General features: G+C 45.5%; 1 protein-coding gene across 2 annotated transcripts in view; it reads left to right on the forward strand.

Moving 5' to 3' along the window:
- MXRA8 (matrix remodeling associated 8) overlaps positions 1 to 26,080 on the forward strand; it is a 28,827-nt gene extending 2,747 nt beyond the window's left edge. Inside the window, exons 1-10 of one of the 2 annotated variants that reach the window (NM_204636.3) lie at positions 7,293 to 7,473; positions 12,609 to 12,632; positions 13,087 to 13,395; positions 13,543 to 13,644; positions 14,886 to 15,344; positions 18,853 to 19,011; positions 19,227 to 19,257; positions 20,193 to 20,269; positions 20,835 to 20,912; positions 21,795 to 26,080. In NM_204636.3, coding sequence (NP_989967.1) covers positions 7,425 to 7,473; positions 12,609 to 12,632; positions 13,087 to 13,395; positions 13,543 to 13,644; positions 14,886 to 15,344; positions 18,853 to 19,011; positions 19,227 to 19,257; positions 20,193 to 20,269; positions 20,835 to 20,912; positions 21,795 to 21,820 — 1,314 coding nt within the window. In that variant the 5' untranslated portion in view covers positions 7,293 to 7,424 and the 3' untranslated portion in view covers positions 21,821 to 26,080. Of the gene's footprint in view, positions 1 to 7,292; positions 7,474 to 12,608; positions 12,633 to 13,086; positions 13,396 to 13,542; positions 13,645 to 14,885; positions 15,345 to 18,852; positions 19,012 to 19,226; positions 19,258 to 20,192; positions 20,270 to 20,834; positions 20,913 to 21,794 lie in introns of those variants that run through there. The other variant, XM_015296820.4, reaches the window with a different exon arrangement.
- The last annotated feature ends 359 nt before the right edge of the window (positions 26,081 to 26,439 follow it).

A 26,439-nucleotide genomic window follows, 5' to 3' on the forward strand; every position in this document is an offset into this window, starting at 1 on the left:
GGTTGAAGCTCAGTGCTGGTGGTCAGAAAGGGGACACAAAGTGACATAAATAGCTAAATGTGCCTGTTTCCCTGACTACTCTGAGAACTTTATGGTTCTTCACAGAAACACGTGCTGTGTGCTTGTGGCTTAAGCTTTTCTCATGTTAGAGGAACCTGACTTACTGTTGCCTGGGGAGGAGATTGCTGGGGAGCTGCTCTGGAAAAGGCTCTCTGTTCAGTCATCTCCTGTGGCACTGTGTCAGCACTGCTTGTGAGCGATTGCTTTTAGTTTGTTCTTGGTAGGTTCCTTGTCAGAGCCTGCTGTGACTGAGCAGGAGGATGGACAGTGACATGGGACTTCAGAATGTTCTGTGTCCCATGGACCAGTTAGTTCTCCCATCTCTTCCTCATTTCCTTCTTCCTTTTGTGTAGGGTTAGTGGCTTCCCTGTGAAGTGCCTTGAGATCTGGAATGAAGAAGTGGGCAAAGTGAAGGTCTTTTTACGTGGGTGTGCTACTGAACTGAAAAGTGAGACCCAGGACTGCCTGTCTGGTGCCTCTTTTTTCTGAAATATGGAAAATTCTGGAGCTTTGTCTATAGGGATGAGTAACAGCTTGGTGGAATGCTGCTTATCTCAGCTGCTGCCTTCTCTCACTTTTCTGAAGACAAACACACTGGCTAAATAAATGTTCAAAGGGGTGATTAGATCCCTCTGTTATTTCCTCCTGATTCTCAGTGCTGTCTGCCATCTGCCAAATTGGACCTGCTCTAAGTATCTGTCCCCTAGAGAGGGCTTAGTGGTTTCAGGGTAGGTTTGAAAAAGTGAAGACTCTACAGAACCACGGCTCCCATGCGGCTGACTCAGTCCCATGTCATAGGTTGGATGCCCTTCTGTCTCAGGCACTTGATATCAATAAGTGAATTTTGGGGAAAGTGGTTTTTCTGCACAGATCTAGGGGCATGGAGATGCAAGTGATAGCACCTTGGGGGCTGTGAACCCCCCCCTGCCCGATTCCCAGCAGCACACAGTTGCTGGCTGCTGCTGTGAACCTTAAGGGAAGATGAACAGATGCATAAATGTGCACAGAGCCAGCTCTTGAAGTTATGATTGATGGTAACTCCAATTTAGATTTGCATGTTTTTCCATCCCCTCAGGAACTTCATGGTTCATGTGATTTTTTGAGCTAATACCAATGTGTTGAAGGCACTACTGGCTCTCCATAGGCTGAGAGATAGTTAGGTACTTTGTGTGTTCAAAAAAACCCAACAAACCAGTAACAACAACAATTTATTTTTCCTGCTGTGTTGTGAGAAGAGGCAGCAGGTAGTAATGAGTGTGGTTTACCTTGGGGAATCAGAGTGCTGCAAAAAGAGAGAGGTAAGAGGGATGCTATGGGCAGTTTTGAAGTTAAAAATTACAGTCCTACTCGAATGCATTCTGCCTCAGAGCTCTGTGTATCGCTGAAGTTTTCCAGAGCTGAAAGACAGGAAAGATTTTGTCCAACTCTGCCCTTCACTCTGCGTCCTCATCAGTCTTCTGTGCAGTGAGCCCTCACATAGTGCCAGGGTTTTCTAGGCTCTCCGTGAGGACAGAGGCAGCACAGTCTACAGACTGAGGTACTAATGCAGCCGGTCTGGGCTGTATTCCTAATTCTGCCACTGATCTGCTGTGCAAGCGTGGGTGAGTCATTTCCTTTTGTGTTGTGCGTCTTGCTGCTGCTCCTGTCTGTTTAGACTGCAAACTTTTCCTATGAGGAGCTGCCTGTGCTGTGTACCCAGCCTGCCCTGTCAGCAAATGAGCACAAGTGTGGTGCCACCAACAAAAAGACCCTTGCAAACACAGAATGAGAGGGTGCTCTGTTTCTATTCTGATTTCCCTGCTTGCTTGGTTTTTTTTTTCCTGATTGAGGCTAGTGCTCAAGTCCTCCCTCAATGAGATACCTTAGACAAAGCCTTGGCCTGCTGAGATTGAGGGGGATGGGGATGCACTCAAATATCTTTAAAAATAAAAGAAGAAAACCAACAAAACAATTCGGTTAAAATGTTTATTAATCTATGGGCATTTAATTAGGATTTAGCCTAACTGCATGGGATTCAGGTGCTTGTTTGGAAGAGTGTGAAACTTGACACTGATTCAAAAGCACTGTCAAAAGGATTTGTTGTTTACAGGTTTTTGACAGTGATTTTCACAGGCTGTGAATGGCATGAAACATTATATCTGTTGGCAAATCTGTTCAGCACCAGAAAAGCCATCTGGTGAAGCAGAGCTGTGTGAGATGAACAGGAAAGAAAAGGTGAAGGCAGGGAGACTCTGCCTACATTCTTTTCTTTTAATGGAAGCGATAAATTAATGTCACTACTACCTAAAGCTTGCTAGCAGCAGGATTCATGATCTGATAGGTCTTGAAGTGTTTGTGGAACTGGGGGTTTGATGAGAGAGGCTCTGAGTGGATGTAAATATAGCTCCATGGTAGTTCATACAAGCTTGCTGATTTGAGCTTGCTGGTTATCTGGCTCTGATAGCTTCTGGGGCACAGAAATCCATTTGTCTTTTCTCCCCGCACCAAACCCAGCCTTTTGGGTTTCATGTTATGGAAGAATCGCCAAAGCACATTTTTATCTTGGAAAAAATAATCTTCAGTTTTCAGTCTGGAAAGAAAAGGAAAAAAAAAAAAATCGGTTGGTTTCCTGGGCAATTTCTCTGTTTTTGTAACTGGTTCATATTAATGGTTTTGAGATGAATCCCAGGAATCTGCAGCTGACAGCTTTCCAACAAAAAGGAGAGTTTAAATATAGTGGCATCCAAAGATGCAGGACGACGGGAGCCTCTGAGCTGCGGAGACAGCAAAGGGTGCACACAGAGCTCTCCCCCTCTTACCTGGGCAGTCCCACTTAGAGCAGTTTAGGAACACACATAGGCATAGGCACACATCTGTTTGCTAAGAGCAGTTTGCTTGGAGTTGCTAAAGTTGAACTCTTCCTTAGTGCATATCAAGGTGTATGCTTGGCAAAGAGCAAAGCTCAGTGCAGTTAAGCAGAAGATCAAAATCCTCTTAAGATTCCATCTGCCTAAATACCTTACATACCTGGAAGATCTCTATTACTGCTGCATCACATCACATCAATGAATTTATGCTCCAGTGCATTTGGCACAAAGGGAGATGGAGCTTTTCGGTTGGAGAGCTGAGACAGGCAGAAGCTGAGGAATTGCCTGCAAATGACAGGGTAACATGTACTGCTCCTGGGCAGCCCTCTCATTTTGCTTCAGAAATGCTTGCACAGAGCATTGCAGAGATTACAACGTGGTGGGTTTGTGGACTTCATCTTTCTCCTTGCTGGAAGTTGGTTGTTTGAGGGATGCTATACAAGTGAAGCTATTGACTGTTACAAAACTGCTTTGTATGTACTTAGTAGGAGGGTGGCAGAGATCTGCCTTTCTTGTGCTGTGCGTTTGCCTCAGCTGTTGGTTTGGTGGTGGATAACACAGGCTGGGGATAAAGTGGTCTCCAGTGAAATAAAACAAAGCAGAGAAACATCTGGCCAGACTCTCAACTTGTCATCCTGAACACGGTCTTAGGAGAATGCAAATCAGGGGCACAAGCGTTTACAGCAAGGGAACAGAGGATAAACATTGTATTGCTGGGTGTGTAAGAGAGATGCTGCTCGTTATATCGCTGGGATAATGACAGGCTTCAGTTGACAGCCCTGTCATTGTGGTTGGCTCTCAGTTTTGTCCTTTTAGTTCACAGCTCTTGCTGCAAGTTGGATTATTTCAGCCTTGTTTACGGGATTCATTGCAGCTGAAAGATTTATTTTAATAAGAAAAGCTTTGCAACCAAATGAAGCCTCCCGGGAAGTGCATACCCTCTGGTAATTCATGTGGCTCTGTGTTATGTTGCTCTTTTTCATTAGCAGGCAGCTCTGAAGGTTCCTCTGCCCCAAAACTGGAACCTCCAACTGCACTATCCCTGCCTCTCCCTCTTTTGCTGCTTCCATGCAGAACTCTGTGCTTTTGGCTTGGCAGGATCCATGCTGGTTTTGCCCCTGTACCTGTCAGCACTCTTTTCCCAAGCTGTAGCTTTCCGTGCTACTTTCCATTTAAAAAATTATCCTTGTTTTTACTTTTGGGAAGAGCTGTTCCCTTTTCCTTTGATTGTAGCGTGGTATGATATGTTTCACATTTAGAGAAGATGTAGGGAAGTTGCTGGGAATACAGACATGGAGCATTGACAGATCATGCATGTAAGTCCTTGTGCTGTAGTTTGTGTCAACAGAGCCTTAATCCTGGCATTCCTTTTCAATGCATTATACGTACTTATAGCTGTGGAAGTGACTCAAGTCAAGTTTAATGGCTCTCAAAATGACAAGAAAGGATGGAGGGCACCTCTTTGCATCAGACCTGATATTTGCTCAGCTTTCTGGACTGGTGCTCAGGCCAGATGTACTGGGAGGTCTTTCAGTGCAGCCTGCAGGCACAGAAAACAAAAATGTTCAAACGGAAGGGATCAGGAACAGCAAAGTGCCTGGCAGATGTGGCTTGCTCATTACTGCTTCCCACAAGCCAATTAATCTGCCTTTGGGCAGGGCTTTTTTCCACCTGAGTCACCAGCATTTCTAGGTGAAATAGGGGTGACTGGAACAGAAGAGCCTTTCTCCCTGCTTGCCTGACCTGCAGTGAGCACAGCAGGTGCAGAGCTCCCAGTTGCAAAGCCTCCCGTATACCTTCCCCACACATGGATGAGCTGCTCACTTCGGACAGGCTTTGTGGTGAGGCAGACAGCAGCAGGCTGTGCTGCAGTGGGCAGTGAAGGGATGCTGCTTGTTTTGAGAATCAATACCCAAAATACCACTGCCTGACCAGAGTCCCTTAGCCTGATTTCCATGGAGAATCACATTAAACACTCAGCACCTGATGGGGCAGTGTTGGTGCAGCTCTAGGAACAAAGGGCAGACCGGAGACTGCACAGAATGAGTGAGGAAAGGGCAGGAATCTGTGTCCCTTTACTCCTCTCGTGAACCCCAGAGAAGCTGTTCCTCCTTCTTTCCACTGGACTGTTTTCTTCAGGAGGCTGCAGTGGGTTTGGCCTGAACTTGGCTTCCTTCAGCCAGGAAATAGCCAATTCGTGACAGCAGCAACCACAGCGCTCTGCATCCATCCCAGCAGGCGGGCAAGAAGAGCCAGAAACCTCCACAGTGCCAAGGGTGGGGGCAGAGAGGTGGGAAAGCAACCTGAGGTTGCAGTGCTGGGAGGGATGGAGGGAAGGACAGGGTGCTGTGCTTGCTGCCTGCACAATGGGAGCAGCTTCTTGTCTCCCTGCCAAATGCTTCCCAGGCTCTGCTGTGGTGATGCAGCTGTCGGATCTGAGCCTCAGCCCTACTGCCTGGCCTGACAGGCTACAGGAAGGCTGGTGCTGCCACCAGGCTGCTCTGAGCTTCTGTCGGTCATTGAAGTGTTAGCTGTGATGCCTGACAACTGGCAGCAAGCTTTGATTTTGGGCATGTGCAGCAGACTGTGCTGCATGCAGGTGCTTATGGAATTATCATGCAGGTATCTGAGGCTTGTAAAGAGTAAGCCTGTGTGTTTAGGTTGCAGTTGGACTGGATGTGTGAGCATCCAGGCTATTGACACAGCTCATCTGGGGAGCGTGGGAGCTTGCACTGTGAGTGACTGTTTGTGTCTAATTACCCCCAACTCCCCATTGAATAGAAATGTGTAAGAGTTGAAGTTTGCAGTGAAATTTCGTGGGGATCTTACCTAATGATGGTTTTAGAATGTTTCTCTGGAAACAAATCAATTGTAATCTGGGTCTGTTTTGGACAGTATGAAGCCATGCTGGGGTTAATGCAAGCTTTGTTCGTGGTCAAATTATTTAATAACAATAATAGCTCCAGTTTCTTGGAATGTCTTGGAAGCGTCTGGTTCCATCTGCTGCTGGAGAGGACGCTACACTGGATGGACTTCTGGTCTGATTTAGTCTGGCTGCTCGCAGTGCTACTCTTGTTGCAGAGCATTCAGATGTTTATTAAGGTTTTGGTTGGAAGGATAATGCCCTCCTCTTTCCTTAAGCACAGCCCTCTCTGGGATAGGGTAAATAGATGGAGCAGACCAATGTCAGCATGGAAAAATGCAAGTGGGGCAATTAAGTTTCTCTCCATGAGTGCCATGGGAAGGTTTAGGTTTTATTTTTAAGCTCTCATATGAGAATCCCACGTATATTTAGCTCTGTTTTACAGCTGGAATCGTAAAATCACTCATAAGTGTCCCTTTCCCCCAAATTTTCCACTTGATGACTAATTTGATTGTATAGTTAAATTTGCTAAACACTGCTAACCACAAACAACAGCAATCTTACATCATAATAAGAGCAAACAGAGAAGTTTGCTGTATTTTAACATCTATTAGCAGCACTTGCACTGTCTCCTGAATGTCTAGGCATGTTGTTTTCCTGCAAGTCTTGCATTAAAAGACTCTTTCAGGTTCATTTGATCACCTGCATGGGTTGAGCTGTTGGGATTGCTCAGGGGCAGATGGAGATGGAACTATGTGCTTGGCCTAGAGCAGTGCCTGAGCCTCTCAGAGCCATGGTGCCTCACGGAGCTGGATGGTGAATACTCCAACTCAATGTATTTTACCAACTACAGCAAAATCAACTGCGTTCTCAGTGATGGAATTGTTCACCCAAGCCTTCTGTGTTCAGGTCTGACAGCAAATCCTGTTCCCCGTGTTGCAGTGGTCTGGGGCTTTGGTTGTGTTCTAGGCTTCTCTGCCTGCACTACCCTAAGCTCCTATGTATCCAGTCTTTGCCATTATTACCCTCTTGCTGAGATAGTTGCCATTAAGTCCTTGCTTACAAATCACACGACAGAGTAAACGTTGTTTTCTAGGTTGTCTCCTGAGACTTGAGCTTAAAGTAAAACCAGATGAGGAGACAAAGATCAAAAAACCACTGAAGGCAACAGAATAAATCGTCTCGAGCAGACAGCTGGACGAGTGTCAAACAAAGGGAGGAACAGCTGGATCAAGTAAAGCACAAGGAAAATTAGTTCCATCCTCAGGGGAAAGGGAGAAAGATTTGTTTCTAGAGCCCAGAGCTGTGTGGGACCAACCATACCCGATAACAGTTGTACATCAAAGTCGGACAGATCAGAAGGTCCCAGAGGGAGGGGAAGGAGAGGAGTGGGTGTTTGTAGTCACTGAGCAGGGAGAGCTATGGAAAGGAAGGAGGTGGAGTGTGAGCGTGGGGGAGAGCAGTGGGGAGGTGGGGAGTCAGGACTTGTAGGTGGAGTAACTGCAGAATATGAGCTGCTGTCCACAGCTTTGTGGATGTGAATTGATGAGGTCATAGTGTTTTCCAGTTAGCAAAAAAAAAAAAAAACAAGTTTTTTTTTTTAAAGTCTTCAACTTGTTTTTCAAGAGGGACGGACACACGGAGAAGCTGAAGGAATGGAGCAACTAGCAAAACTCCTCCTGTGGCAGCTTTTGCTTCAGCAAAGTAAGCTCCTAGCTGGTCGGTGTGATGTTACTTGTTTCTGTTTCAGCTGCAGAGGACGGGGCTGGAGGTTGGAGGGATTTTGAACTGTTATCTCTGTTAGATTTTGCTCAGGTTCCTTGTTTAGCTGGGTTTGGGTCTGCGAGGGGAAAGATTTATGGAGTTCTCAGGCTTTTTCGAGAGGAAGGGAAAGAATGGAGAAATACTTGAGGTTAAGTGCTGCTTCATTCCAGCGTGTTTGTGCAATTTATTTCTCCCTGTCAGTTATTTTAAGTGTAAATTCAAAAGCAGTAAGCTTAAAGGAGAGTACTGTAAATCTTGGATAGTTAGAGTTATGGGGTCCAAGGCTATTTTATACTTTGGAAGAGGCAGAAACAGCTGATATGTGTGTGCATTCAGGATGGAGGCACAAATGAAAGTTTTTGTTCCCTGTCAGCATAAAGACAGATAGGAATTCACTTAGACATTAAGCTACAAGAGAGGGATGAAGAATGATGAACGCACAGGAACAGAGTGACTTGTACTTTTTCCTCTACCATAGTTTTCTGTAGGGGCTGAAAACAGCTGCAGTGTCCTGAGAGCCTGACTCCAAACTGAGCAGAGAGACCTCAGTCAGTAATGCTTGGAAGGCAGGAGAAGACATGAGGATAAATTGTAAAACCACAGCAAATCTACCTTTGCAAGACCTTGGGGTCTAAGGAAGGCACCTGTGTGCAAGGAGGAATTACAGCTCAAAGAACAGCATGGAGAGACCTCTTTCCAGGTGCTGACAGTAGGAAGTGAGGAGCATGAGCTTTTTGGGGAGCAGTGACCCTGCTGCTTCTCACAGCCCTTAATGAAAGGCTGTGGCTTTCCACCTGAGCCTCTCGAAATTCCTCAGTGTACAGAGTTGAGTTCTCACTTTGGTCCCCATTTAATGTAGTGCTCATGTCAAATCATCCCCAATGTTGTGATGTCTAAAGGCAAGGGTTAGGAGGTGGAATCAGTCATAGGGACAGAAGGGTTATAGTGGCTCAGAAAAGTACCACTGGGGTTGGGGGGGGTTTAAGCTGGGAGCAGGAGGAGAAGCACCAACCAGTCCAGCTGCTTCCCAGTGTGGCTGAGCGTGTTAGCAGTGCCTGGGGCAGGAACAGCAGGTTGGTTTGCTGCACAGCACACAGCCAGCAGTATCCCACCACAGGATGGACGATCTCTCACGGACATCTTTGGGTGTATTTTGGAGAGAGAACTTATCCAGACGCCAGGGAGCCATGATGCTGTGTGCTGCTGTACCCACCCAGATCAGGTTAGCGTAATGAGAGAAGGGAGGAAACCTCCATCTCTGTGTTTGCTGAGATGATCCTGCTTGGAGAAAAACCACACCCTCAAGTGTTAATATCTTGCTAGGAGGAACAGCTCTGTGTTTGGAATGGCTCTGCAAACTATTCCACGGGCCTGGAGCCAACGTCAAGTACACGAACCAGAAAAGGGTTTACAAAGCTGAGCTAATATCCGAGCTGTCTGCAAGGAAGTCAGGGCAGATCTGCGCGGGATCCTGGCTGTGTGGTGGCCAAGGTGTGATTTGGTTTCTTGTCCAGACAGGAAGCTTCTTCCTTTCTGCTGAGGCAGCACATTCTTGCTTTTTGCCAACTCACAGCACGTTGCTACCTGCAGTGAGGTGCAGGGATGGTTGGGGCTGGGTGGGCGGCCAGCGGCTCCGGTGCAGGCATCTTTGAAAGCAGTATGCTCAGCTGGTGAGAATCTTGTCCCAGCAAGCTTTAAAAATAAACAAGAACAGAGGCTTAGATAGAAGTCCAGTTCAAAGCTTGGCTCGGCCATTGGTTGGCTTTGCAGGGAAGACTTTGTTTAGACAAGGAACTTTACTGCTCGCCATCTTCCATCTCTGAGTGTTTGAGATGGGCCCAGGGGGTACTTCTGGCTACTGGCCTGTGTGTTGAAAAGGTGGCCGCAACAACAGTGCTGAGCTCATTTGTGTAGATGTCACCTTGGTGTGACTGTGTTCTAAACCATCATGGCCTCCTAGGCACTGTGTCAGCTCCCTGAAGAGTCAGGATGGAGCCTCTGGCATCAGTGGCAAAGCCCCTACCGTGTCCCATGGAGCACGAGTGCCACTTGGCACTCAGGCTGCTGCCTACAGTGTTTGCTGTTCCTTTTTCTGTGCTGGGATTCTTCAGTGTGAGACAGGAACTTGGTTTCATTAGCACAGAGGCTTTGCCTCTGCCAGCAGCTGTCTCTGGGAGAAGAGGAGCTGTGCTCTTGTTCAGGCAAGACTCAGGGGGCAGATTTCTGTTTGAACTGCTCTGAGGACAGAGCCTCGAGATCCCCAAGTGTGTAAGATGTCTTTCAGAGCCTGAGGCTTTTACTTGTCGTTTGCTTGCAGTTTTTGTGGCCTAATTCTTTACTATGAAAGTGGCAGGGATTCAAGCAGTAAGAGCTGGCCCTGCCTTTTACAAGGGATTAGGAAACTCGCAGGCTGCTTTCCTCTTCTTATATTGTGGGAGCAGCAGAATACCTTGGGGATCCTACTGAGAGGCATGCTGAGGCTGCAGAGAACAAGTCAGGGGATAGCACATGAATGTCTGTCTCTTTTTTTTTCTTAACTATATCACGCAGAGAGAGGTCAAAGCTATTATCCCCCACACAGAACTGGAAATTTAAAAGTGAAAGCTGCCAGAGTTACCAACTCTTCAGGTATTTGGTGGTTTTGAAGCTGCCGGAGTCCCATGAGCACAAAAGAATGAGCTTCCATCAGGTGCATAAATAATCCTTGATTTTATACTTGCAGATTGGGCAGTGACTCACCAATATAACTGCTTCCAGTCTGTCCCACTCCTGTAGCTCATAAGCTGTTAATTTTGCTGGTTTATGCTTATATTGCTGATTATCTTCAGTAGCAATCGTGTTACACAAACAATAACTTTGAAAGCAGGCTGGGGGGGACATGTCTTTCTCTGGAATGCAATTTGGGTCTCACATAGCAGAGCAAATCTCATATCACATTTAACTACTGCTCTGTGTCCAGTTTATTAAAAACCAGTTGTTTTAAATTCCTTTTTCTCCAGGCATATAAGAGATCAGAGGCATTCCAGACTCCTTTGATTTATAAGCTATTTCACTTACAGCCATCTCAAATAACTCAGTGTATGCGTTCAGATTTCCAACGTTGATGGGGAATCATCACAATCGGTTCTGCTTTCTTTGTGTTGTGGAGTTCCCATGGCTCTTGTAAAGCCTGCAACGTGCCTTTTCCCTTCTGTTGCCTCTAGAGCTTCAGCTGCTGGCTGCTGGGCTTCATCAGGCCAGCATCTTGCATAGGCTTTGTTCTAGTGACAGTCACCCAGGGCCATCTTTGTGTGGCAGCGCCCAACAAGTCAAAATTGGGAGGATGGTAAGAGGCAGGCAAGGCTTCAACAGATGCTTTTCCCTTTTCCTATAAAGAAGCAATGTCCCCTGGTCACTGAGGGGCACTCCCGGAAGGATCCCAGAACCCCAGCAGCCAACCTGGCCCCCATGGATGGGGCAGAGAGGGTGGGATGGTCCTTGCCATGCCAGCAGGGCCAGCACAGCCCTGCACAAGGTGCGGAAGCAGAAGGACAGGCTGCTGAGCAGAGCACGGTGGAAAGGCTTAGAGGGATGTCTGTCAGTTGTTAGGTTTATGGTGCTGCATTTGGGCTCCGTGTTTTTTACATTAACGTGCAAGAGGAAAGGAGGGAAGTAAATGCATTCCTGCTGCTCAGCCAGAAGAGGATGTTTCTGCAGCACCAAATCAGCTTGCAGTCAATGAGCATTAAAGCAAAGCTCTGGAAGCACTGGCTGTGCAGCCAGCCAGCTCACTTCCTAGCACGCAAGCTGCCACGCATGTTGTGATGCTGCTCTGTTCCCTTGTCACTCTGCAGATGCCACCAGCTCTGGCACGTGGGCAGTGCTGGCAGAGGCTGGCAGCTCCTTGTATTTTACCACCAGGTATTTTGCAGCCTATTAGCAGACACCGTCAAATAATGGGGTTATAATGTCTCAGTAGGATGTCTTTTCTTACATCCAGAGCTGTACAGGCTCTGTCCAAGGAATTTGTTTTCTTTATGATGCTGAGATTACAAACGTAGAAAGAATTCCTTACGTTTGGAGTGTCTTTGAGCTGGCAGCTCAACAGAGAGTGCTGCTCACTTTTGTTCTCTGGTGCCACTGGCCCAGTATTTTGTGATAGGAAAAGAAACAGAGTTTATTCTCAGCCCGTGCACTGATGGTGTTAAAATAGCCCTGATCTATGTTTTTTATGTTATTTTGAAAGGAATAAATTCCGTGGCTGAAAAAAAAAATGCAGCCTTTGTCAGGAGGACATTGTGCCATTGACATTAGCAGGACAAAACAGCCAGTTATCCTGTTTGAACCCGCTTGGACTTGACTGGTTAGAGAGATGAATGATGTCACTGTGTTGGGAGTCCAATTTATGCTCTTCAAGCATGATGCCCAGAGACCTCTCAGACCCCTCCTACACAAAAAGCAGGAGGGATGGGGCCAGAGGGATGCAGAAACAAAGCCACCAGTTCATTTTGACAGAGTTCTTCCTGCGTATGTCTGAGTCACGCGAGTTGGAGAGAGTTGTGGTTGCTTCCAGAGCATTGATGGTCAACTGTGCAGACCAGGAATGTGAGCAGGAGGCACGCTGGGGAGCTTGCTTGCAGTGTGTGTGTCTGGCAGCAATGTGTGCCACAAGTGCAAAGCAGAACAGCCACGTTGCATCACTCCCAGCCTGATGGGCCGTCAAGGCATCCTGCAGCATCCAGGGATTTGATTCCTTGGATGGAATTAACCCCCCTATCAGTTATGTAGGAGTTGGATATGAATGGTGAGCCCGGGCCAGGGCTGTTGTTGGTTCTTATCTCTGCTCATTGACTGTCCTTTGTGGCAAGATAGAGCACTTATCTTTGTGTTAGAGTACTCCTACTCCCATGCAGCAAGCATTAAGCAAGGTCGGAGTCTCTGGGCTTAACCACAATACCCATGTTAAATAAGTATGTTAAGAACAACAGATGGAATAATAACAGAGGAGATGGTGGCTGACCAGGAGTGCATTTGTATTTTATTTTATTTTTTGGCTGCTTTAATTTTGACATTCTTTTTTTTTTCTGCTTTAACAGGTTCTGTTGTTTATTTATATTCAGGTGAGTGACATCTTTGTAAGCTACATGGGTTTTTGTCATCATAAGAAGAAATATGGTGTTATGAAATCGGAGTCCATGGGATGGGGCTTTCATGGGTAACTTCTGTAGGCACCAGCCATGCACATCATGAAATAGTACCTCTAAACACTGATCTAACTGAGCATTAGGACTGGGAAAGGGTAGGTATGGCAGGTCAGATTTAGGATCCTGATAACAGACATTTTTTTTGCTGACTGAAATCGGTGATTTTTAACTTAAAAAAAAAATAAAAAAAATCATTTATTTATTGTATTTCTCCATTAGAGAGCTCTGTGTTGGTCCTGAAAGTTACTTTCTTTCAGATGGTTTTCTTTTGGGTGTAGAGATTGTATGACAGGACCTAATCTCACTCCAGTCCCTTCTTTACGTGCCATTAATGTGATAACTTCATTCTTTCTTTGCTCCTTGCCCTCAGTCCCAGCTGATGCCTCAAACCCAGACAGCGTTGTAGTGTCAGTGTTAAACATCAGTGCTACACGGGGGTCACAGGCTGTCCTGCCCTGCAAGAGTTACCGCATGGTGTGGACTCAGGACCGTCTGAATGACCGCCAGCGTGTGGTGCACTGGGATGTGTACAGCACCTACTATGGAGATAACAAGATGGAGAGGCTGTGTGACATGTACTCAGCAGGAAATCAGCGTGTCTACAGCTCCTACAACCAAGGGAGGATATTAATGCCCCAGAATGCATTTACGGATGGCAACTTCTCACTGGTGATCAAAGGTACTAAACAGGATCTTTCTCTTTTATCCCTAAGCTTTGCAAATGTCTTTTTGCTTCGGTGCAAGCATTTGTTGCATAGCATAAATGACAAAAGTAGTTGGCTCAGCATGAAACGTTCCACTTGTCCTCTCTTCTCTCCTCTACTAGATGTTGCAGAGAGTGATGCAGGTGTATATTCGTGTAATCTTCACCATCACTACTGCCACTTATATGAAACTGTGAAAATTCAACTAGATATCACCAAGAAAGGTAGGTGTGACAGCGTGGTATCCTTTTCTGCAAGGGTAAGTCTGGCAGCTGAAGTCCAGTGGTCCCCAGGACTTGAGCTGAATTCACAGTGGGGCTTGTGTGCTGATTCACAATAGGTATTGCATGCTATTCTGCTAGCATCGGAGAGCTCTGTGGATGAAGGCTTTTTGCCCATGCCTGCTCTGTTGCAGCTCAGGACACAGGTGCTCCAAGAGACTTGCAGTGTATCGGGAGGCAGCAGTGCTTACTGTGTGGTTTTCTATTAGGTTCCCTGAGTGTCAGAAATTTTCATCAGTGTATGTTTTTATGAAAGCCCTTCCTTTCTTGGCCTGTGCTCAACTCTGCAAAGCCTTTTAACTGCACACTAGCCAGCCCAGTTAGCTAACTGGGTTGTCAATGTTCTCGCAGTAAAACATTCCTAGTAATAATCCACCATGAGTCAAGTTAGCCACAAAGATCTGCCTTGTAACACGGATTGCTGAGCTTAGCTTGAGGAGCCTGTTGTTAAAAAGCCACCCTTGACTCCAGCTCTGAAAGGAAGTTTCTAAGGGCTGCTGGTACCTCAGTGTGTGCCACCTACACCACTTAAGCACAGAAGTTATTTAAATTGACCTCATGTGGTGCACAAGTAAGGTTGCTGGGGCTGATGGTGCTGGGAAGCAGCTGAAGTGCTGAGTTGTCTAAAAAAACTGATGGGATAGAAGAGAAGTGCACCCCTGCTGCTGTTCTCACAGCTTCTATGCAGTGAGAACACCCAGGCTGGCCTGTGAGCCCTGCTCTGCTCATCTGTGTTTTGATTCTTCTGTTATTCCTTTTTCAAGAACCAAACACAGAACAGTGTTCCTTGAACTTCAGTAATTAGGGTATTTGTGGGAAGGAAAGCATTTCCTGCCTGGAGAATCGAGGCACGGGGTATTGAAGATGAAATCTGTTATTCTTATTCCATTTGTGGTCTGTTGAGAGAATGTTCTTCCTGCGTTCTGAAGCAAGAGATGAATTCTCACTTTAAAGGAAAGGAAATGGCCGTGCTCAATGCACCGACCTGGGATGTGAAAGATGTGGGTGCCTTTGTTCACTAAGTGCTGAACTGAGTGTGAGTGAGGTATGTTACCCCTGGGGCACTTCAGGATCTTTGGAGGGGATGTGTTATAGGATTGCAGGGTCTGAGAGCAGCCTTAGGTGTGCATGGGTGTCATTAAGCATGAGACGGACGTGTAAAGATGTGCGTGTTATCTCCACAGCCAAAGCAGCAAAGGAGTACTGGGATGGAGAGAAGGCTGTGATTGTTGCTTTGGAAGGCAGTACTGTGATGCTCCCTTGTGTCAACCGGAACCACATCTGGACCGAACGGCACAGTGAAGAGGAGCAGCAAGTGGTCCATTGGGACAGGCAGCCCCCAGGGGTTCCCCACGACCGCGCTGACCGCCTCATTGACCTGTATGCTTCTGGTGAGCGCCGCTCCTATGGGCCTCTCTTCATCCGTCAGAAGATGAACATCACTGACACAGCCTTTGCCCTGGGTGACTTTTCCCTGCGGATTTCTGAGCTGGAAAACGCAGATGAAGGCACTTATTCCTGCCACCTGCACCACCACTACTGCGGCCTGCATGAGCGCAGGATCTACCAGGTCTTTGTGACAGAGCCAGTGAGAGAAAAGAAGGTGGTGAACCTCACAACCCACAACACTGCCCCGGCCATAGGTGAGTGGCTTCTGGCAGTGCTTCTTGGCTGCAGGGGTGGGAGGGAGTGTGCTCAAGGCAAACCTGTGCCCTGCAGGAGTACCACAGACACCACTGAACTGAAGGTGCCACTCGAAGCAATGCTGGGGCTTCCTGTATGGTTTCTCCTGTTTGAGCCACGAGCAATTCCTGCCCTTAAAATCAGAGAATTAGATGAGGTCTTGCTTCCCTCCCTCACTACTAGTACAGAACTCTTACTGAGCTGTTCCCATTACAGTGGTGTACCTGGAGCTACATTCTTCAAAATGTTAGTGAGGATTTTCTGGTGTTGCTTTAACACTGAGCTGCACCCAGAGCAGAGTGTCCCACCCACCAGGGCTAACTACCCCGCCTGCTGTACTGCAGTGACATCGTGTCCTGCTGCTGTTTGCTGTGCTCTCAGCAGCTCTGCAGCCCACTCTGCTCTGCAGTGCTTAAATACCCTAAGGCAAGCAAGCTGTTTTTCTAACAGACTCCCTTTTCTGCTTACTTTTATGCAACAGGAGAGGGTGTGGAGAAGGGGGTCGGTTCTGTGCTGCCTTTGCTGTTATAACATGCCCCTGTTTGCATAAGCACTTCCCTCCCTGCTGCACAGGGGTTCAGGCTGCTGTGCCAGGTGCCAGACTGCAGAATCAGCCACCAAGAACCATCCAGAATCAACCAGGAATTTTCCTCCACCCTTCAGCTTTTTTTTCTTTCTTTCTTTCTTTTTTTTTTTTTCTTAAGCCAATTTTCACATTTTCCACTGCAGTGAGCTATCATTTGAAGCCCAAACCTCCCCACTGGGACTGAGGCTGGTGTCCAGAAATCCTGTCTGCATTGGAGAGGGGCTGTGCTGACACAGGGACCAGAGCACACAAATACCAGTCTCCCCGCATCTGGCTCTCTTGCTGCCCCTCAGAACCCATTGTGCAGATGGAAACTACTTCTTGTTTCCACTGTTGCCCACCCAGGAATCTGTTCCTCTCACTGTTTTGATTGTGGCTGAATAGTTACCACCTGCCCAGCTGGCAGATCCTGCAGGTAATACAGCCTGCTGGGGCTCTCTTGGCTTGGAAGTAGTGCCCAACTGCTGAAGGAATTTGCCTTCCTGAGAAAAGCCATTTCCACTGCCACAAAGAACAGCCTTCGAGGAGCTTTATCCCCTGGGGACAGGGAAGGATCAGCTGGTCTGAGAGCACCAGGCACAAAAATGTGCTGAGTCGATGGGAACAGGGAAAGGAGCTGAGATGCTGGAGTGCCTTTTTCGAGCCCCTCGCTGATGGGCGGCCTGTTTGTGTATAGCAGCAAAGGCTGAGATATTTCCCCTCTGTGAAGAGCTATGCTGTAACTTAAAGCCAAAATGAAACATCAGGAGATAACAAAAGCAAAGCAATGAGATTATTTTCAGCGAGCAGCTATCATTTCTGGCATAACTCCAAGGCTCAGAGCTGCTTCCAGACAGGAAATTTCATCCTGTTTTGAACTATAAACACGAGTTCATTTCTGTTCCCAAGTCCCAGCAGAATCAATGTGTTGTATGTCTACTAATTTAGTGTATTTTTACTCTGCATTTGTTCTGGAGCAAACGAATGAAAAATAGCCTATCTTACAGAACTGCTCTCAGTCCTTGCCAGCTTAGAGAAGAAAATGGGCCACATACCCAGCAGTTGTGAGCTTTCATGGTGCAGCTCTCTCCATTTTTCCCATCTGAAAGATCTGACCCTTTTACATTTTGATAAAGTAACGTGAAGGCATCTCTTCCAGTTTTTTGTTCCCAACCATTAAGGCTTATTTTCCAGTAGTTAGATCATGAGAATGGATTGGAAGCAGAAGGGGAAACCAAGCTGGGACATGCTGAAGGATGTTGGTGATAGAATGAAGCTGCATCTCTGGCTTTGCAGCTTGCAATTCTAGTGACCCCTCTGATACTGACTAAAGTCTCAGTTCAGATCCTACCCTCCCCTGCAGTACTGTGGGAAAGCAGAGGGCCAGGAGCAGGATGCATTTAGATCTGCTGGCTCAATGGCTGCTCCAGTGGCTACCATCTCATTATGGCAGCTGCTGAAGAAGCCCTTTGTGATGCAGAGGTTTGTTAAAGTAGAACTGTCACGTACACTGTTTGCAGCTTTACAAGTGGCTTTTTTGGTTTGGTATTTCTTAGTGGTGAAAAACACACGCTAGCTTTGAGCAGGAGAGCCAGCACACACAAAGCATCCAGCACCTAGAGATTTGTTGGTTAGCTTAAGCTGCTTGCCTGCCCTGCTGCCATGGAGGGTGAGGCTGGGCAAAATCAGTGCTCTTGGTGCTGTTTTTTTTTTTCTTGTGTGGAGAATATTGTGTTTCTGGACTCAGCCTATTTACAGTACTGCACTGATGGAAATGAGCAGTTTCTAACATTCCCAAATGGCCTCAAAAGGAAAACCAGCTGTTGAAATAATGATGAACTTGCTGGCTTAGCTCGACTGCGACATTCTTGTTCGTGCTGATCAGTTCTGACCTTAAGTGGTGCTGGAGAAGTGGCTTCACTTAAAGAGGAATACCCAAATGCTGCTGGGGAAGGCTGTTCGTGTTGGAATACAATTAGCTGGACACAAAGCCTTGTCTCACTGTCTGATAACAAATGAAACTGGCTGTCTGACTCTCATCCCTATTTCTATTTAGTCCCAATGTTAAAATCAGTGCTTATTATTGGCTTGTTTGCTTGAGACAGGCTCGCTTCAAAAGACATTGCTGAAATGGCACTGTGGCTCCGGGGATGTTTTCCCAATCTTTCCCCTTATTCCCTCTGAATAGGTATGGGGTTAAACTCCCAGGAGAACGGTGGTCAAAACCCCATGCTGGTGCATTCAGCTCTATTCTGAAGAGGAAAGCACAGCACAGCACAGCGTGTCCTATGGCTTTGCGGTCTGTGCCTGGATTTGTCTACTCCTCTGACAGTTGCAAGCAGAGAAGTTGCTCTCTTTGTATGTGCAACGCATTGACCTATTTATTTGAGAGCTACAAAAATGTTCCACGTAAAAGTTTAGAGTTACCCTTTCCTGTGCTGAGGAGCTGCAGTGCTGCTGCACCCACAAGTGGAATGGAATCTTGGCTTTCCTTTGTGGGCTTTTATCTTATTTATTGATTTTTATTTGATTTAAAAGGGAACTCATTCTTTGGCATTGAAAATTCCTCCCACTCTGTAAATTACAACCCTTGGCTGGGAGTGGCTGCTTCATACTTCAGCTGTCTGGAGCCGAAGTGATGTGGTGTGTGTGTGTTGCAAGGGACCCAGAAGAGGGCTGTGCTACCCCAGAGCAACTCTAGGTTGTCTGTTGTGGCTTCTTGCTGGATTTGCTCTCTGCTGTAAACAAGAGCAGCACTCTGATAAGCAGGCAGCAGCACGAGAATGTGCAGTGGCCACTGAACATGTTTTTCAGTTCCACATATGGACCCACCTGCAAAAATGCTTTGCTTTGAATGCCAGTCACAATTATTGCCTTGTGTTTCTTTTTTTCTGTGCACTCAGATCCAAATGTTGTCCGGGGGCACAACGTGATAAACGTCATCATCCCTGAGAGCCGCATCCACTTCTTCCAGCAGCTGGGCTACGTCCTGGCAACACTGCTGCTCTTCGTTGTCCTGCTCATCATCGTCGTCTTCATCACCCGCAAGCGCCGGCAGAGAGGTGAGTGCTGGAAAACACCATCTCTGGAGTGCTGGGAAATATCCCGTGGCAGGAGAGGTGATTCTGCAAGTAATTACTGTGCAGCACAGTGCTTATTGAAAGCATCACAGCAGAGAGGGCTGAATAGCTGCTATGCGTTGCTGTTGTCAGTGGTACCTGGGAGGTGTTGGTTGGATTGGATATAAGTGCTCATTCTATTTCTTCTCCCTGTTTAGGTTATGAATACAACGTGAAGAAATACGGAGAGTAAGTATCATTACAGAATCTACTGTCTGTGAGTAGAATACATAAGAACAAACCTATTGGTCCCTTGCGTCTGCTGTCATTAAGAGCCTGAAACAGATGAGGATGTGTTTAGTAAGAATACATTCACCTACAGCACAGACTGATAGAGTTTATTTGTTTTACTCTCTAGTCATTATTAGGGTAATGTTCCCAGGAAATACATGCTTGCTTCATGGTTGAATATCAGGAAGCAAATTCCATGCTGTTAAAATGTAGCAGGAGAGAATGGCTTGTAGGGATCGTTTGGCATCTCTGGTTATAATTTGGGAACTGATTCACAGATCATGTTTATGTGAGATGTCGTTAGGAGTTAGTGGTAAAGGCGTAATGCACAGATCTACTGTAGAATGCTGTGAGATGGACCTAGGACAAGATGGTGTATCTGGATCCCTTTATGTTTTATTACCCGTAGTAAAGTGGAAGAAGTGGGAAAGTTCCAGAACAGATTGGTTCCCCCTTTTTCCAGATTCTGGACAAATTTGTGAGGGAAAAGAAGACACAGATTAGCCAGAGATCTCTCGGTGTTAGTAGAAAAGACAGTAAAAGCAAGAGAGAGGAGAAACTGATTCCCTAATAAGTAGTATGATCCTCTGAAATCTGTTTGACGGGTTAAGGGCAAACACAGGAAAAATATCCGTGTGCAGTGGCTGCCAATACTTTCTCCAGGGAAGCTTTGTAGAAACAGAAAAGGATTCTTCAGGGATTACTGTCAAAATCACCAGCATTTAACAAAGAATTAAATCCTTTATGAGTTTTTTCAGCTGTCCTCCAGATGTATAGCCAATAAACAATTTAAATTCTTGAGAAAGCTATTGTGAAGGGAAAAAAAAATGTAAAAGGAGCCAGTTACTAAAGGATGTACCAATAACCATTTTTCACCCCCATTGATTTTCCAGGAAGGATGTAAACCTTAAAGAATTTACAGTCGACACAACAGATCTGACTCAGTACAAAAGTGAAGACATCAGGCTGGGTATGTATCAGCTAGCAGCCATTCTCCAGACCTGTTCAGAACTTCTTATAACTAAGGACTTTCTAATGACGTTTCTATGTTCACTTTGTAGTAACCTAAGTTTGTGGCTGTAAATGCACACTTAGGAGAATCTCACCCCTCGTAAAGGTACAACCTTTAAAAGAATAAGCTGACATACTTTGGGTCTCAAAATTACTGCAGTAATGGCCCCAGTGAGCAAAAGGCAGGTAGAAGAGTTGCAATAAGGGACAAAGGAACTGCAGAGAGTGAGTTGCAAACAAGAGCAGCAGCGAGTATAAATTGCTGTTGTGATGGAAGACTCTGTGGTACCTATGAGGAGCAGAGAGTTAAAGCATGATTAGTACCAGGAAAAAAATACAACAACCCTAAGATGTAGCATGTTATTCTACTGAGCAGTTGATTAACTCCATGAGTTACCCCTAAAGATCTGGAAATGATAGACCTAGGGTACTCCAGGGAAGGGCTGATCCCTTGCTTGCAAAGCATTGTTTTCTCTTAATGTTCTAATGGCTGTCTGAATTGCATGCACTCCTCCCTTATACAGATTACAAAAACAACATCCTGAAGGAGAAGGCTGAGCAAGCCAGAAGTTTCCCAGCAAAGAACATTGATTTAGACAAAGGTAATAATGACCTGCTTCACCCCAATTGGAGGCTGTAGGAACCTTCTGATGGCTTGGAGAAGGGAGGAGGGAAGAGCAGAGTATAGCAGTGAGCTGACCAAGCCACAGTCAAATGAAGAATGGTAAACATCATGACAAATGGCAGCAGGAATGCGAAGCCAGTTCCATTCCTATCCTTTCATCATGGAGCCACAAGATGCAAGTAGTGATTAGGCTTTTTAAAGCTTCTGGCATGATACAAATAGAATTTTTCTTTATTGGAGAAAGAATGCCTAGCAGGGTTGGAATAGAGCGTTCTATATTACAACCTCAGAGAGAGATGCATCTCAAAAATGTACTGGCGTGGTATTTGAGAAGAAAATGCTGTGCAGAAGAGTGTTTTGAGTTGAATTAATTTACAGGCAATAGGCAATCACTGACTTTATCCAACAAAACAGCTCTCTTCCTCTGGGAGCTGAATCTTCTTTTGTTTAACCAGTCTAAATTCTGGATACTATCTGTCAGTTTGCAGAGTTGCACTTATGACAAGCTGTGCTTATAAGAAGGTTAGATTCTGTGACTCCTTTCATATGAATTTAGAACATATTAATTGTGTCTGAAATAGTATCAAGAAGGGAATGATCCAGAGTCCATGAGCTGCCTTAGATCTGCAGTTCTTGATGCAGTTCTCATGATAATTCACGTACATTCTACAGAGATGAGCTGTGTAATAATTTGTATGCCATAAATCTCACTGTGAGGTTTATGAAGATGATACTGGGAACATGGCTGACTGCAAACGGTCACTTGTAACTGTATAGCTAATTCCATATCACTGTGTGTTTCTTTGGGTGGTTTGAAATTTCAGTTCAGGTCCTGATCTCCATTTCAATTTGCTTTCAGATTTCAGGAAGGAATATTGTAAATGAAGACATTCCCAAGCTGCTGGCTGGACCAGAAGCTTCAGTCAAAGATAGATGGAAAAGAGATGCCTTTCATAATATCACATCCCTCCAGTTACCATACATTTTCCATGTAGAGTTTCTCCCCAGTAAGCATGAGGGTATTTGCAAGTGCTTTCTGAAAGAGTTAGGCCATCTGTCTTGCGTGCATTTATGATGGGTTTGGGTTTACTTTTGTTCTATTGTTCTCCCAGTCCTCCCTCCCATTTTCTTTCTGATATTATTGTTGTTTTTATGCATCAATGATTTTTATGAGCTGAATCAGCAGACCTTTTGCTTTGATGTTACTGCTTTAAATAAACCAACCTGCAACACCAATCTCAGCCATCATTATATCAGGCATTTTTTTCATGCAATGTACTCATTAGAAAAGTAATAGCAAAGCCTGATTGTGATCTCTCATATGCTGGTGTACATTGAGAGGAAAAGTACTGTCACTTAGCACTTTATATATTCCAGGTACAAAGAATTGCTCATTCAGCCCTTCACAGATAACAATATAAATACCTCATCATACAAACAGGGAAATGTCAACATCCTCATTTTACAGGGGAAAGGGAGGCACACAGATCTAGTTGCCACCAACACAGTGTTGGGATCAGCTCCGAAGAGCTCTGGGAGTCTAACTTTGTATTTCTCACTCTAAGCTTGTTTGTTGATTTGTTTTTGTTTCAGTGCAAACCAGACCAAATTTGTCAGGAGCAGACACTTTCAGCTGCAGTTGGAGGTACAGTGCTGTAATACCAGGGTCAGTTAGATCAGATCCAGAAATATTACGGACACAGCTAAGCTCTTGTGTGGAATCTGGAGTATGGTTTTCCTGCAGTCCTTGAGTGCTCCTCCCCCCACAGTTCTTGTGAGCTCATCACAAAAGAAGGTATGATTACAGCACAGTTAGACTGACTGTTGAAAAGAATAACTTCCATGAGCCAACCATGGGGAACAAGGCTAACAACACATTACACCACATATCCTCCCAGGCACTATGATGGATCATGGTCCCCAAAGGAAGCAGCCAGGGAGGGATATGAGTTTACTCTTGTAGGTTTTGGCATTGTTCTGGTGAGCATATGCGTGAGATAGTGGGGCTGTGGGCTAAAGGGGAGTTCCACATCTAGTTCTACTATATCAGGTGGGGGTGTCCAAAAATTTGGAAGTCAGTAATTAAGTGTTACAGTACAAGCAAGGTAAAGTGTCAGGAAAGCCAGAAAATATTAACAGCTCTATATAGTCTCTCTAACTGCTTGAGATATACTCTGGCACCAATCCCAAACCATGGCACACCTCTGGTTCTTTGTGCATGGATGAAAATAAGGTTTCCTGCCATGGGGAGCGTGATGGCAACAGCTTGTGTTCTCATGGAAGCATGGCCAGGGATTGCCAGCTTACTCTTTGGGTGTCTGAAGGGAAGGGCAGAGGAAGGGGTTGCGCGTGGGCTAGATGACTGGAGCTGGAGTAAGGTCTCCAGGATGTTGTGAGTGATGGAAGTGTGAAGAGGAGCTTGTGTGGAACTACTGTGAGTGTCAGGAGTGGTTTCAGGCTTGAAGCAGTGCTCTGCTTGCAGCTGCTGCCTCAGCGTGGGTTTCTTCCTGCTGTGGAGAATCCTGAGATCTTTGCTGGTGATGAAGTAGCTGTGGTCCAAGGAAGCATCTCCGTTTACCACCTAAACAATTGAGAATATCACCTGCTGCCTACTACAGTGTGTGTCCTGGCTGTTACAGCCACTCTCACCACTTATCTGGGAACATGTCAGTGCTATCTAATAGGGGTACAGGTTTGGCCAAAATGGAAAGTGATGTCATGGTTGGGTGACAGTACACAGGTTCTGTGAAGGTCCAGGGCTGTTTTGAAAGCTTTTCAATACTACGGGCCTCCCAAGTGTAGGAATCAAGTCTTGTACAGACCCTTTTTCTCCACTGCTACTAACCTGGATGTCTGCTTTACTGATGCATATGCTACAGCTGAGCAGATCCTGATCTTATAATTTGCTTAGTTCTGCTGTTCTCCAGACAACTTCTGTGATTTCTGTCTTTCTCTTCACTTAAGATACACTTGTACAAAAGAGTTCAGAGTAGGCAGACTGAGGACTGGTAAGGAGGGCTTGGGGTTGGGCTCAGGTCCTTATTTGCTTTCCCTTCTCCCAGAGTATTCAGCCATTCCTAGGTTGCCTTTGGCAGGATCTGATTGGAACCCAGGCTGCATTCCTGCAGGTGTGTAAGGCTGCTCTGGTTTCTCCATCAGGTTGGCACAGTCTTAAATAATTGCCATTAATCTCTTTCTCCCTCCCCTTCATGTCTGTGAGTCAAAGGTTGGAGATCTTTACTTGCCAGTTCAAATTGCTTAGCACAGCTCATACAGACATCAGCTCAAAGTGGGGTTACTCATAAACTCCAGAGGCATTTAAATATTTTGTTTGATTTCGAGGCTGCAAAATAGCTTAAGGGGAAATAAATGTATTTGTTCTCTGAAACAAGTGCTAGGAAGAGCTTGATGAGTTCCTCATCCTTGCTTTGATCCCAAGTTTGAATTTGGATAATGGTCAGACAAAGCAGTATAACCCTTGACTGATCAAAATGGGAGACCAGGTTGAGATTGTGGCCCTTTTTCACCAGGGGAGGCATGTGTTGTGTGATTGGGCTGAGGATCAGAACAGTGGTTTATAAAAGCAGCCTGCCACAGCCAGCATGTAATTTACTAAGTTAAAATTCTGGCTGAAAGAGATCCAGGCAAGATTGCTGGCTATCTATTTGTGTGTTTTCAAACTGCTGAAAGCAACCAGAAAACAGAGCACTAAACAGAAGAGATCTTTATTTTTATTTTGTTTCTTAATCCAGAGAGTTGTCAAGGGGTATGTGCCCTCCAATACTGGTGAGAAGCCATTCAGATCTTCTGCTTGTTATGTGGTGGGACTTGGTAGGTGAGGTTAATGGTTGCAACGATGACCCTGAAGGTCTTCTCCAACCTAAATGATTGTAATCTTGCACATGGAAATTAGGAGTCTGGACTTGTAGGTAACCACAAGCTGAGGGACAGGACTGTGTTCTGTTCCCACCCTGCTAGAGGCCCGATGTGATTCTAGACAAGTTGGCTTTCTCTTTCTCCCATCTCTCATCTCAGCCTTTCTCTCTGAGAAATGAGAAATGATTTTGTCTGAGTTACTTGATGTTACGGTTTTCTTATGACTTTATCTATCTTGGTAGGAAAACTGCAATGCAGGTGGGTTTTTTTTCCACTGATGTTCATGCTTGTCTTGGCTTTGTTACTCAGTCTGTCTTCTGTAAACTCATTCATTAGCAACTAATTATGTTTGTTAATCACTCTAAGAATGCTGTAACCTATAATATATGCTTTCCCTCGTTTTATCATTACATGATAATTTGCAGGAGAGAGTACGTGTGTGCAAATTGTAGGCTTAGATTAGTGAAGATGACATAGTCATGATCTTAATGGGACATAAATAGAGAGGAAGGAAAATAAGTACAGATGAAAGAGTAAAGCACCTGCATGGAGCCAGTGACTTGTAAAAAGGAGAAGAAAGTGAAAGAGCCCATTTCAGAGAATCAGGGGAAAAAAAATTCTTTCCATAAGATGAGGTCTTAATTGAAGAGTAAAAGAGCTTAATTAGAATGGAAGCTCATGCAGCAGTATAGGCAAACTGTGTGTGTTTCAGGTGGGGAAGGTTGGTTGTGACTTCTGCCGGTCTGATCCTCTGGACTGAAAGCATCAGTAGCTGGAGCATGCTTTTTCAGTTTAATTATCTTTGAAATCCATATACCTAGTGCATTTTAAGGCTGTTTCATAATGCAAACCAAAGGGTGCTATGTGGGGACACTGGGGTTTGTTCTCAGACACGGTTCTGATACAAAGTGCTGCAGCAGATGAACCCTCTGAGTTCATTTGGCTGATACAAATGAAGTTCCAATGCAGTTTTGTATTTTCTGCAACAAGTTGAAGTGAGGAAACAGTCACGCAATGTGATGTTTGTGCCAGAAGATACAGAAGGCCACTGGCATAACAGGCTGGAAATAGAGCCCTTTCCTCTCTGCTCCATGCATGCAATGCTTCCTCTCAAGACTGATGGGAAGACCTGGTCCATACATCTTGTTTCGTTCTTCATTGTCACAGGATTAATTTTCATGATTATTGTTACTTAACTTTTGCCATTTGTCCTTGCTGTGTAACTCTCCTAGCATTTAAGAAATAAAGGAGAACGTAATGGAGTTTCAAGTAAAGGTTGATTTTATTTCTTGCTTTCTGGAGATCCTGCCTATCACCAACATTAGCTAATTCTTCCCAATCATGTGTTTAATCTCAGAGCATCCTAAAGTGCTTGACAAAGTGCAGTTCTGACGCAGTGAGTTATTCCAGTGATTTCAGCATGGGACATTCAGCAATTTTGACTTGGGCCATCATCATTTGTCTCAGATGTGGGGCTCACAGACAAATTCTAGCTCTCCAGAAGTGTATGATGAACACTTCTGTGGCTGCACATGGAGTTGGAACCATCTATCGCAGAGATGAAGGCTGGCAGCTCCTTCAGAGTACATAATTTTGCAGGACCAGAAGGGAAGATAACATATCCTGCT

This window comes from Gallus gallus, chromosome 21 (genome assembly GCF_016699485.2).
Source record: "Gallus gallus isolate bGalGal1 chromosome 21, bGalGal1.mat.broiler.GRCg7b, whole genome shotgun sequence".
Lineage (NCBI taxonomy): Eukaryota > Metazoa > Chordata > Aves > Galliformes > Phasianidae > Gallus > Gallus gallus.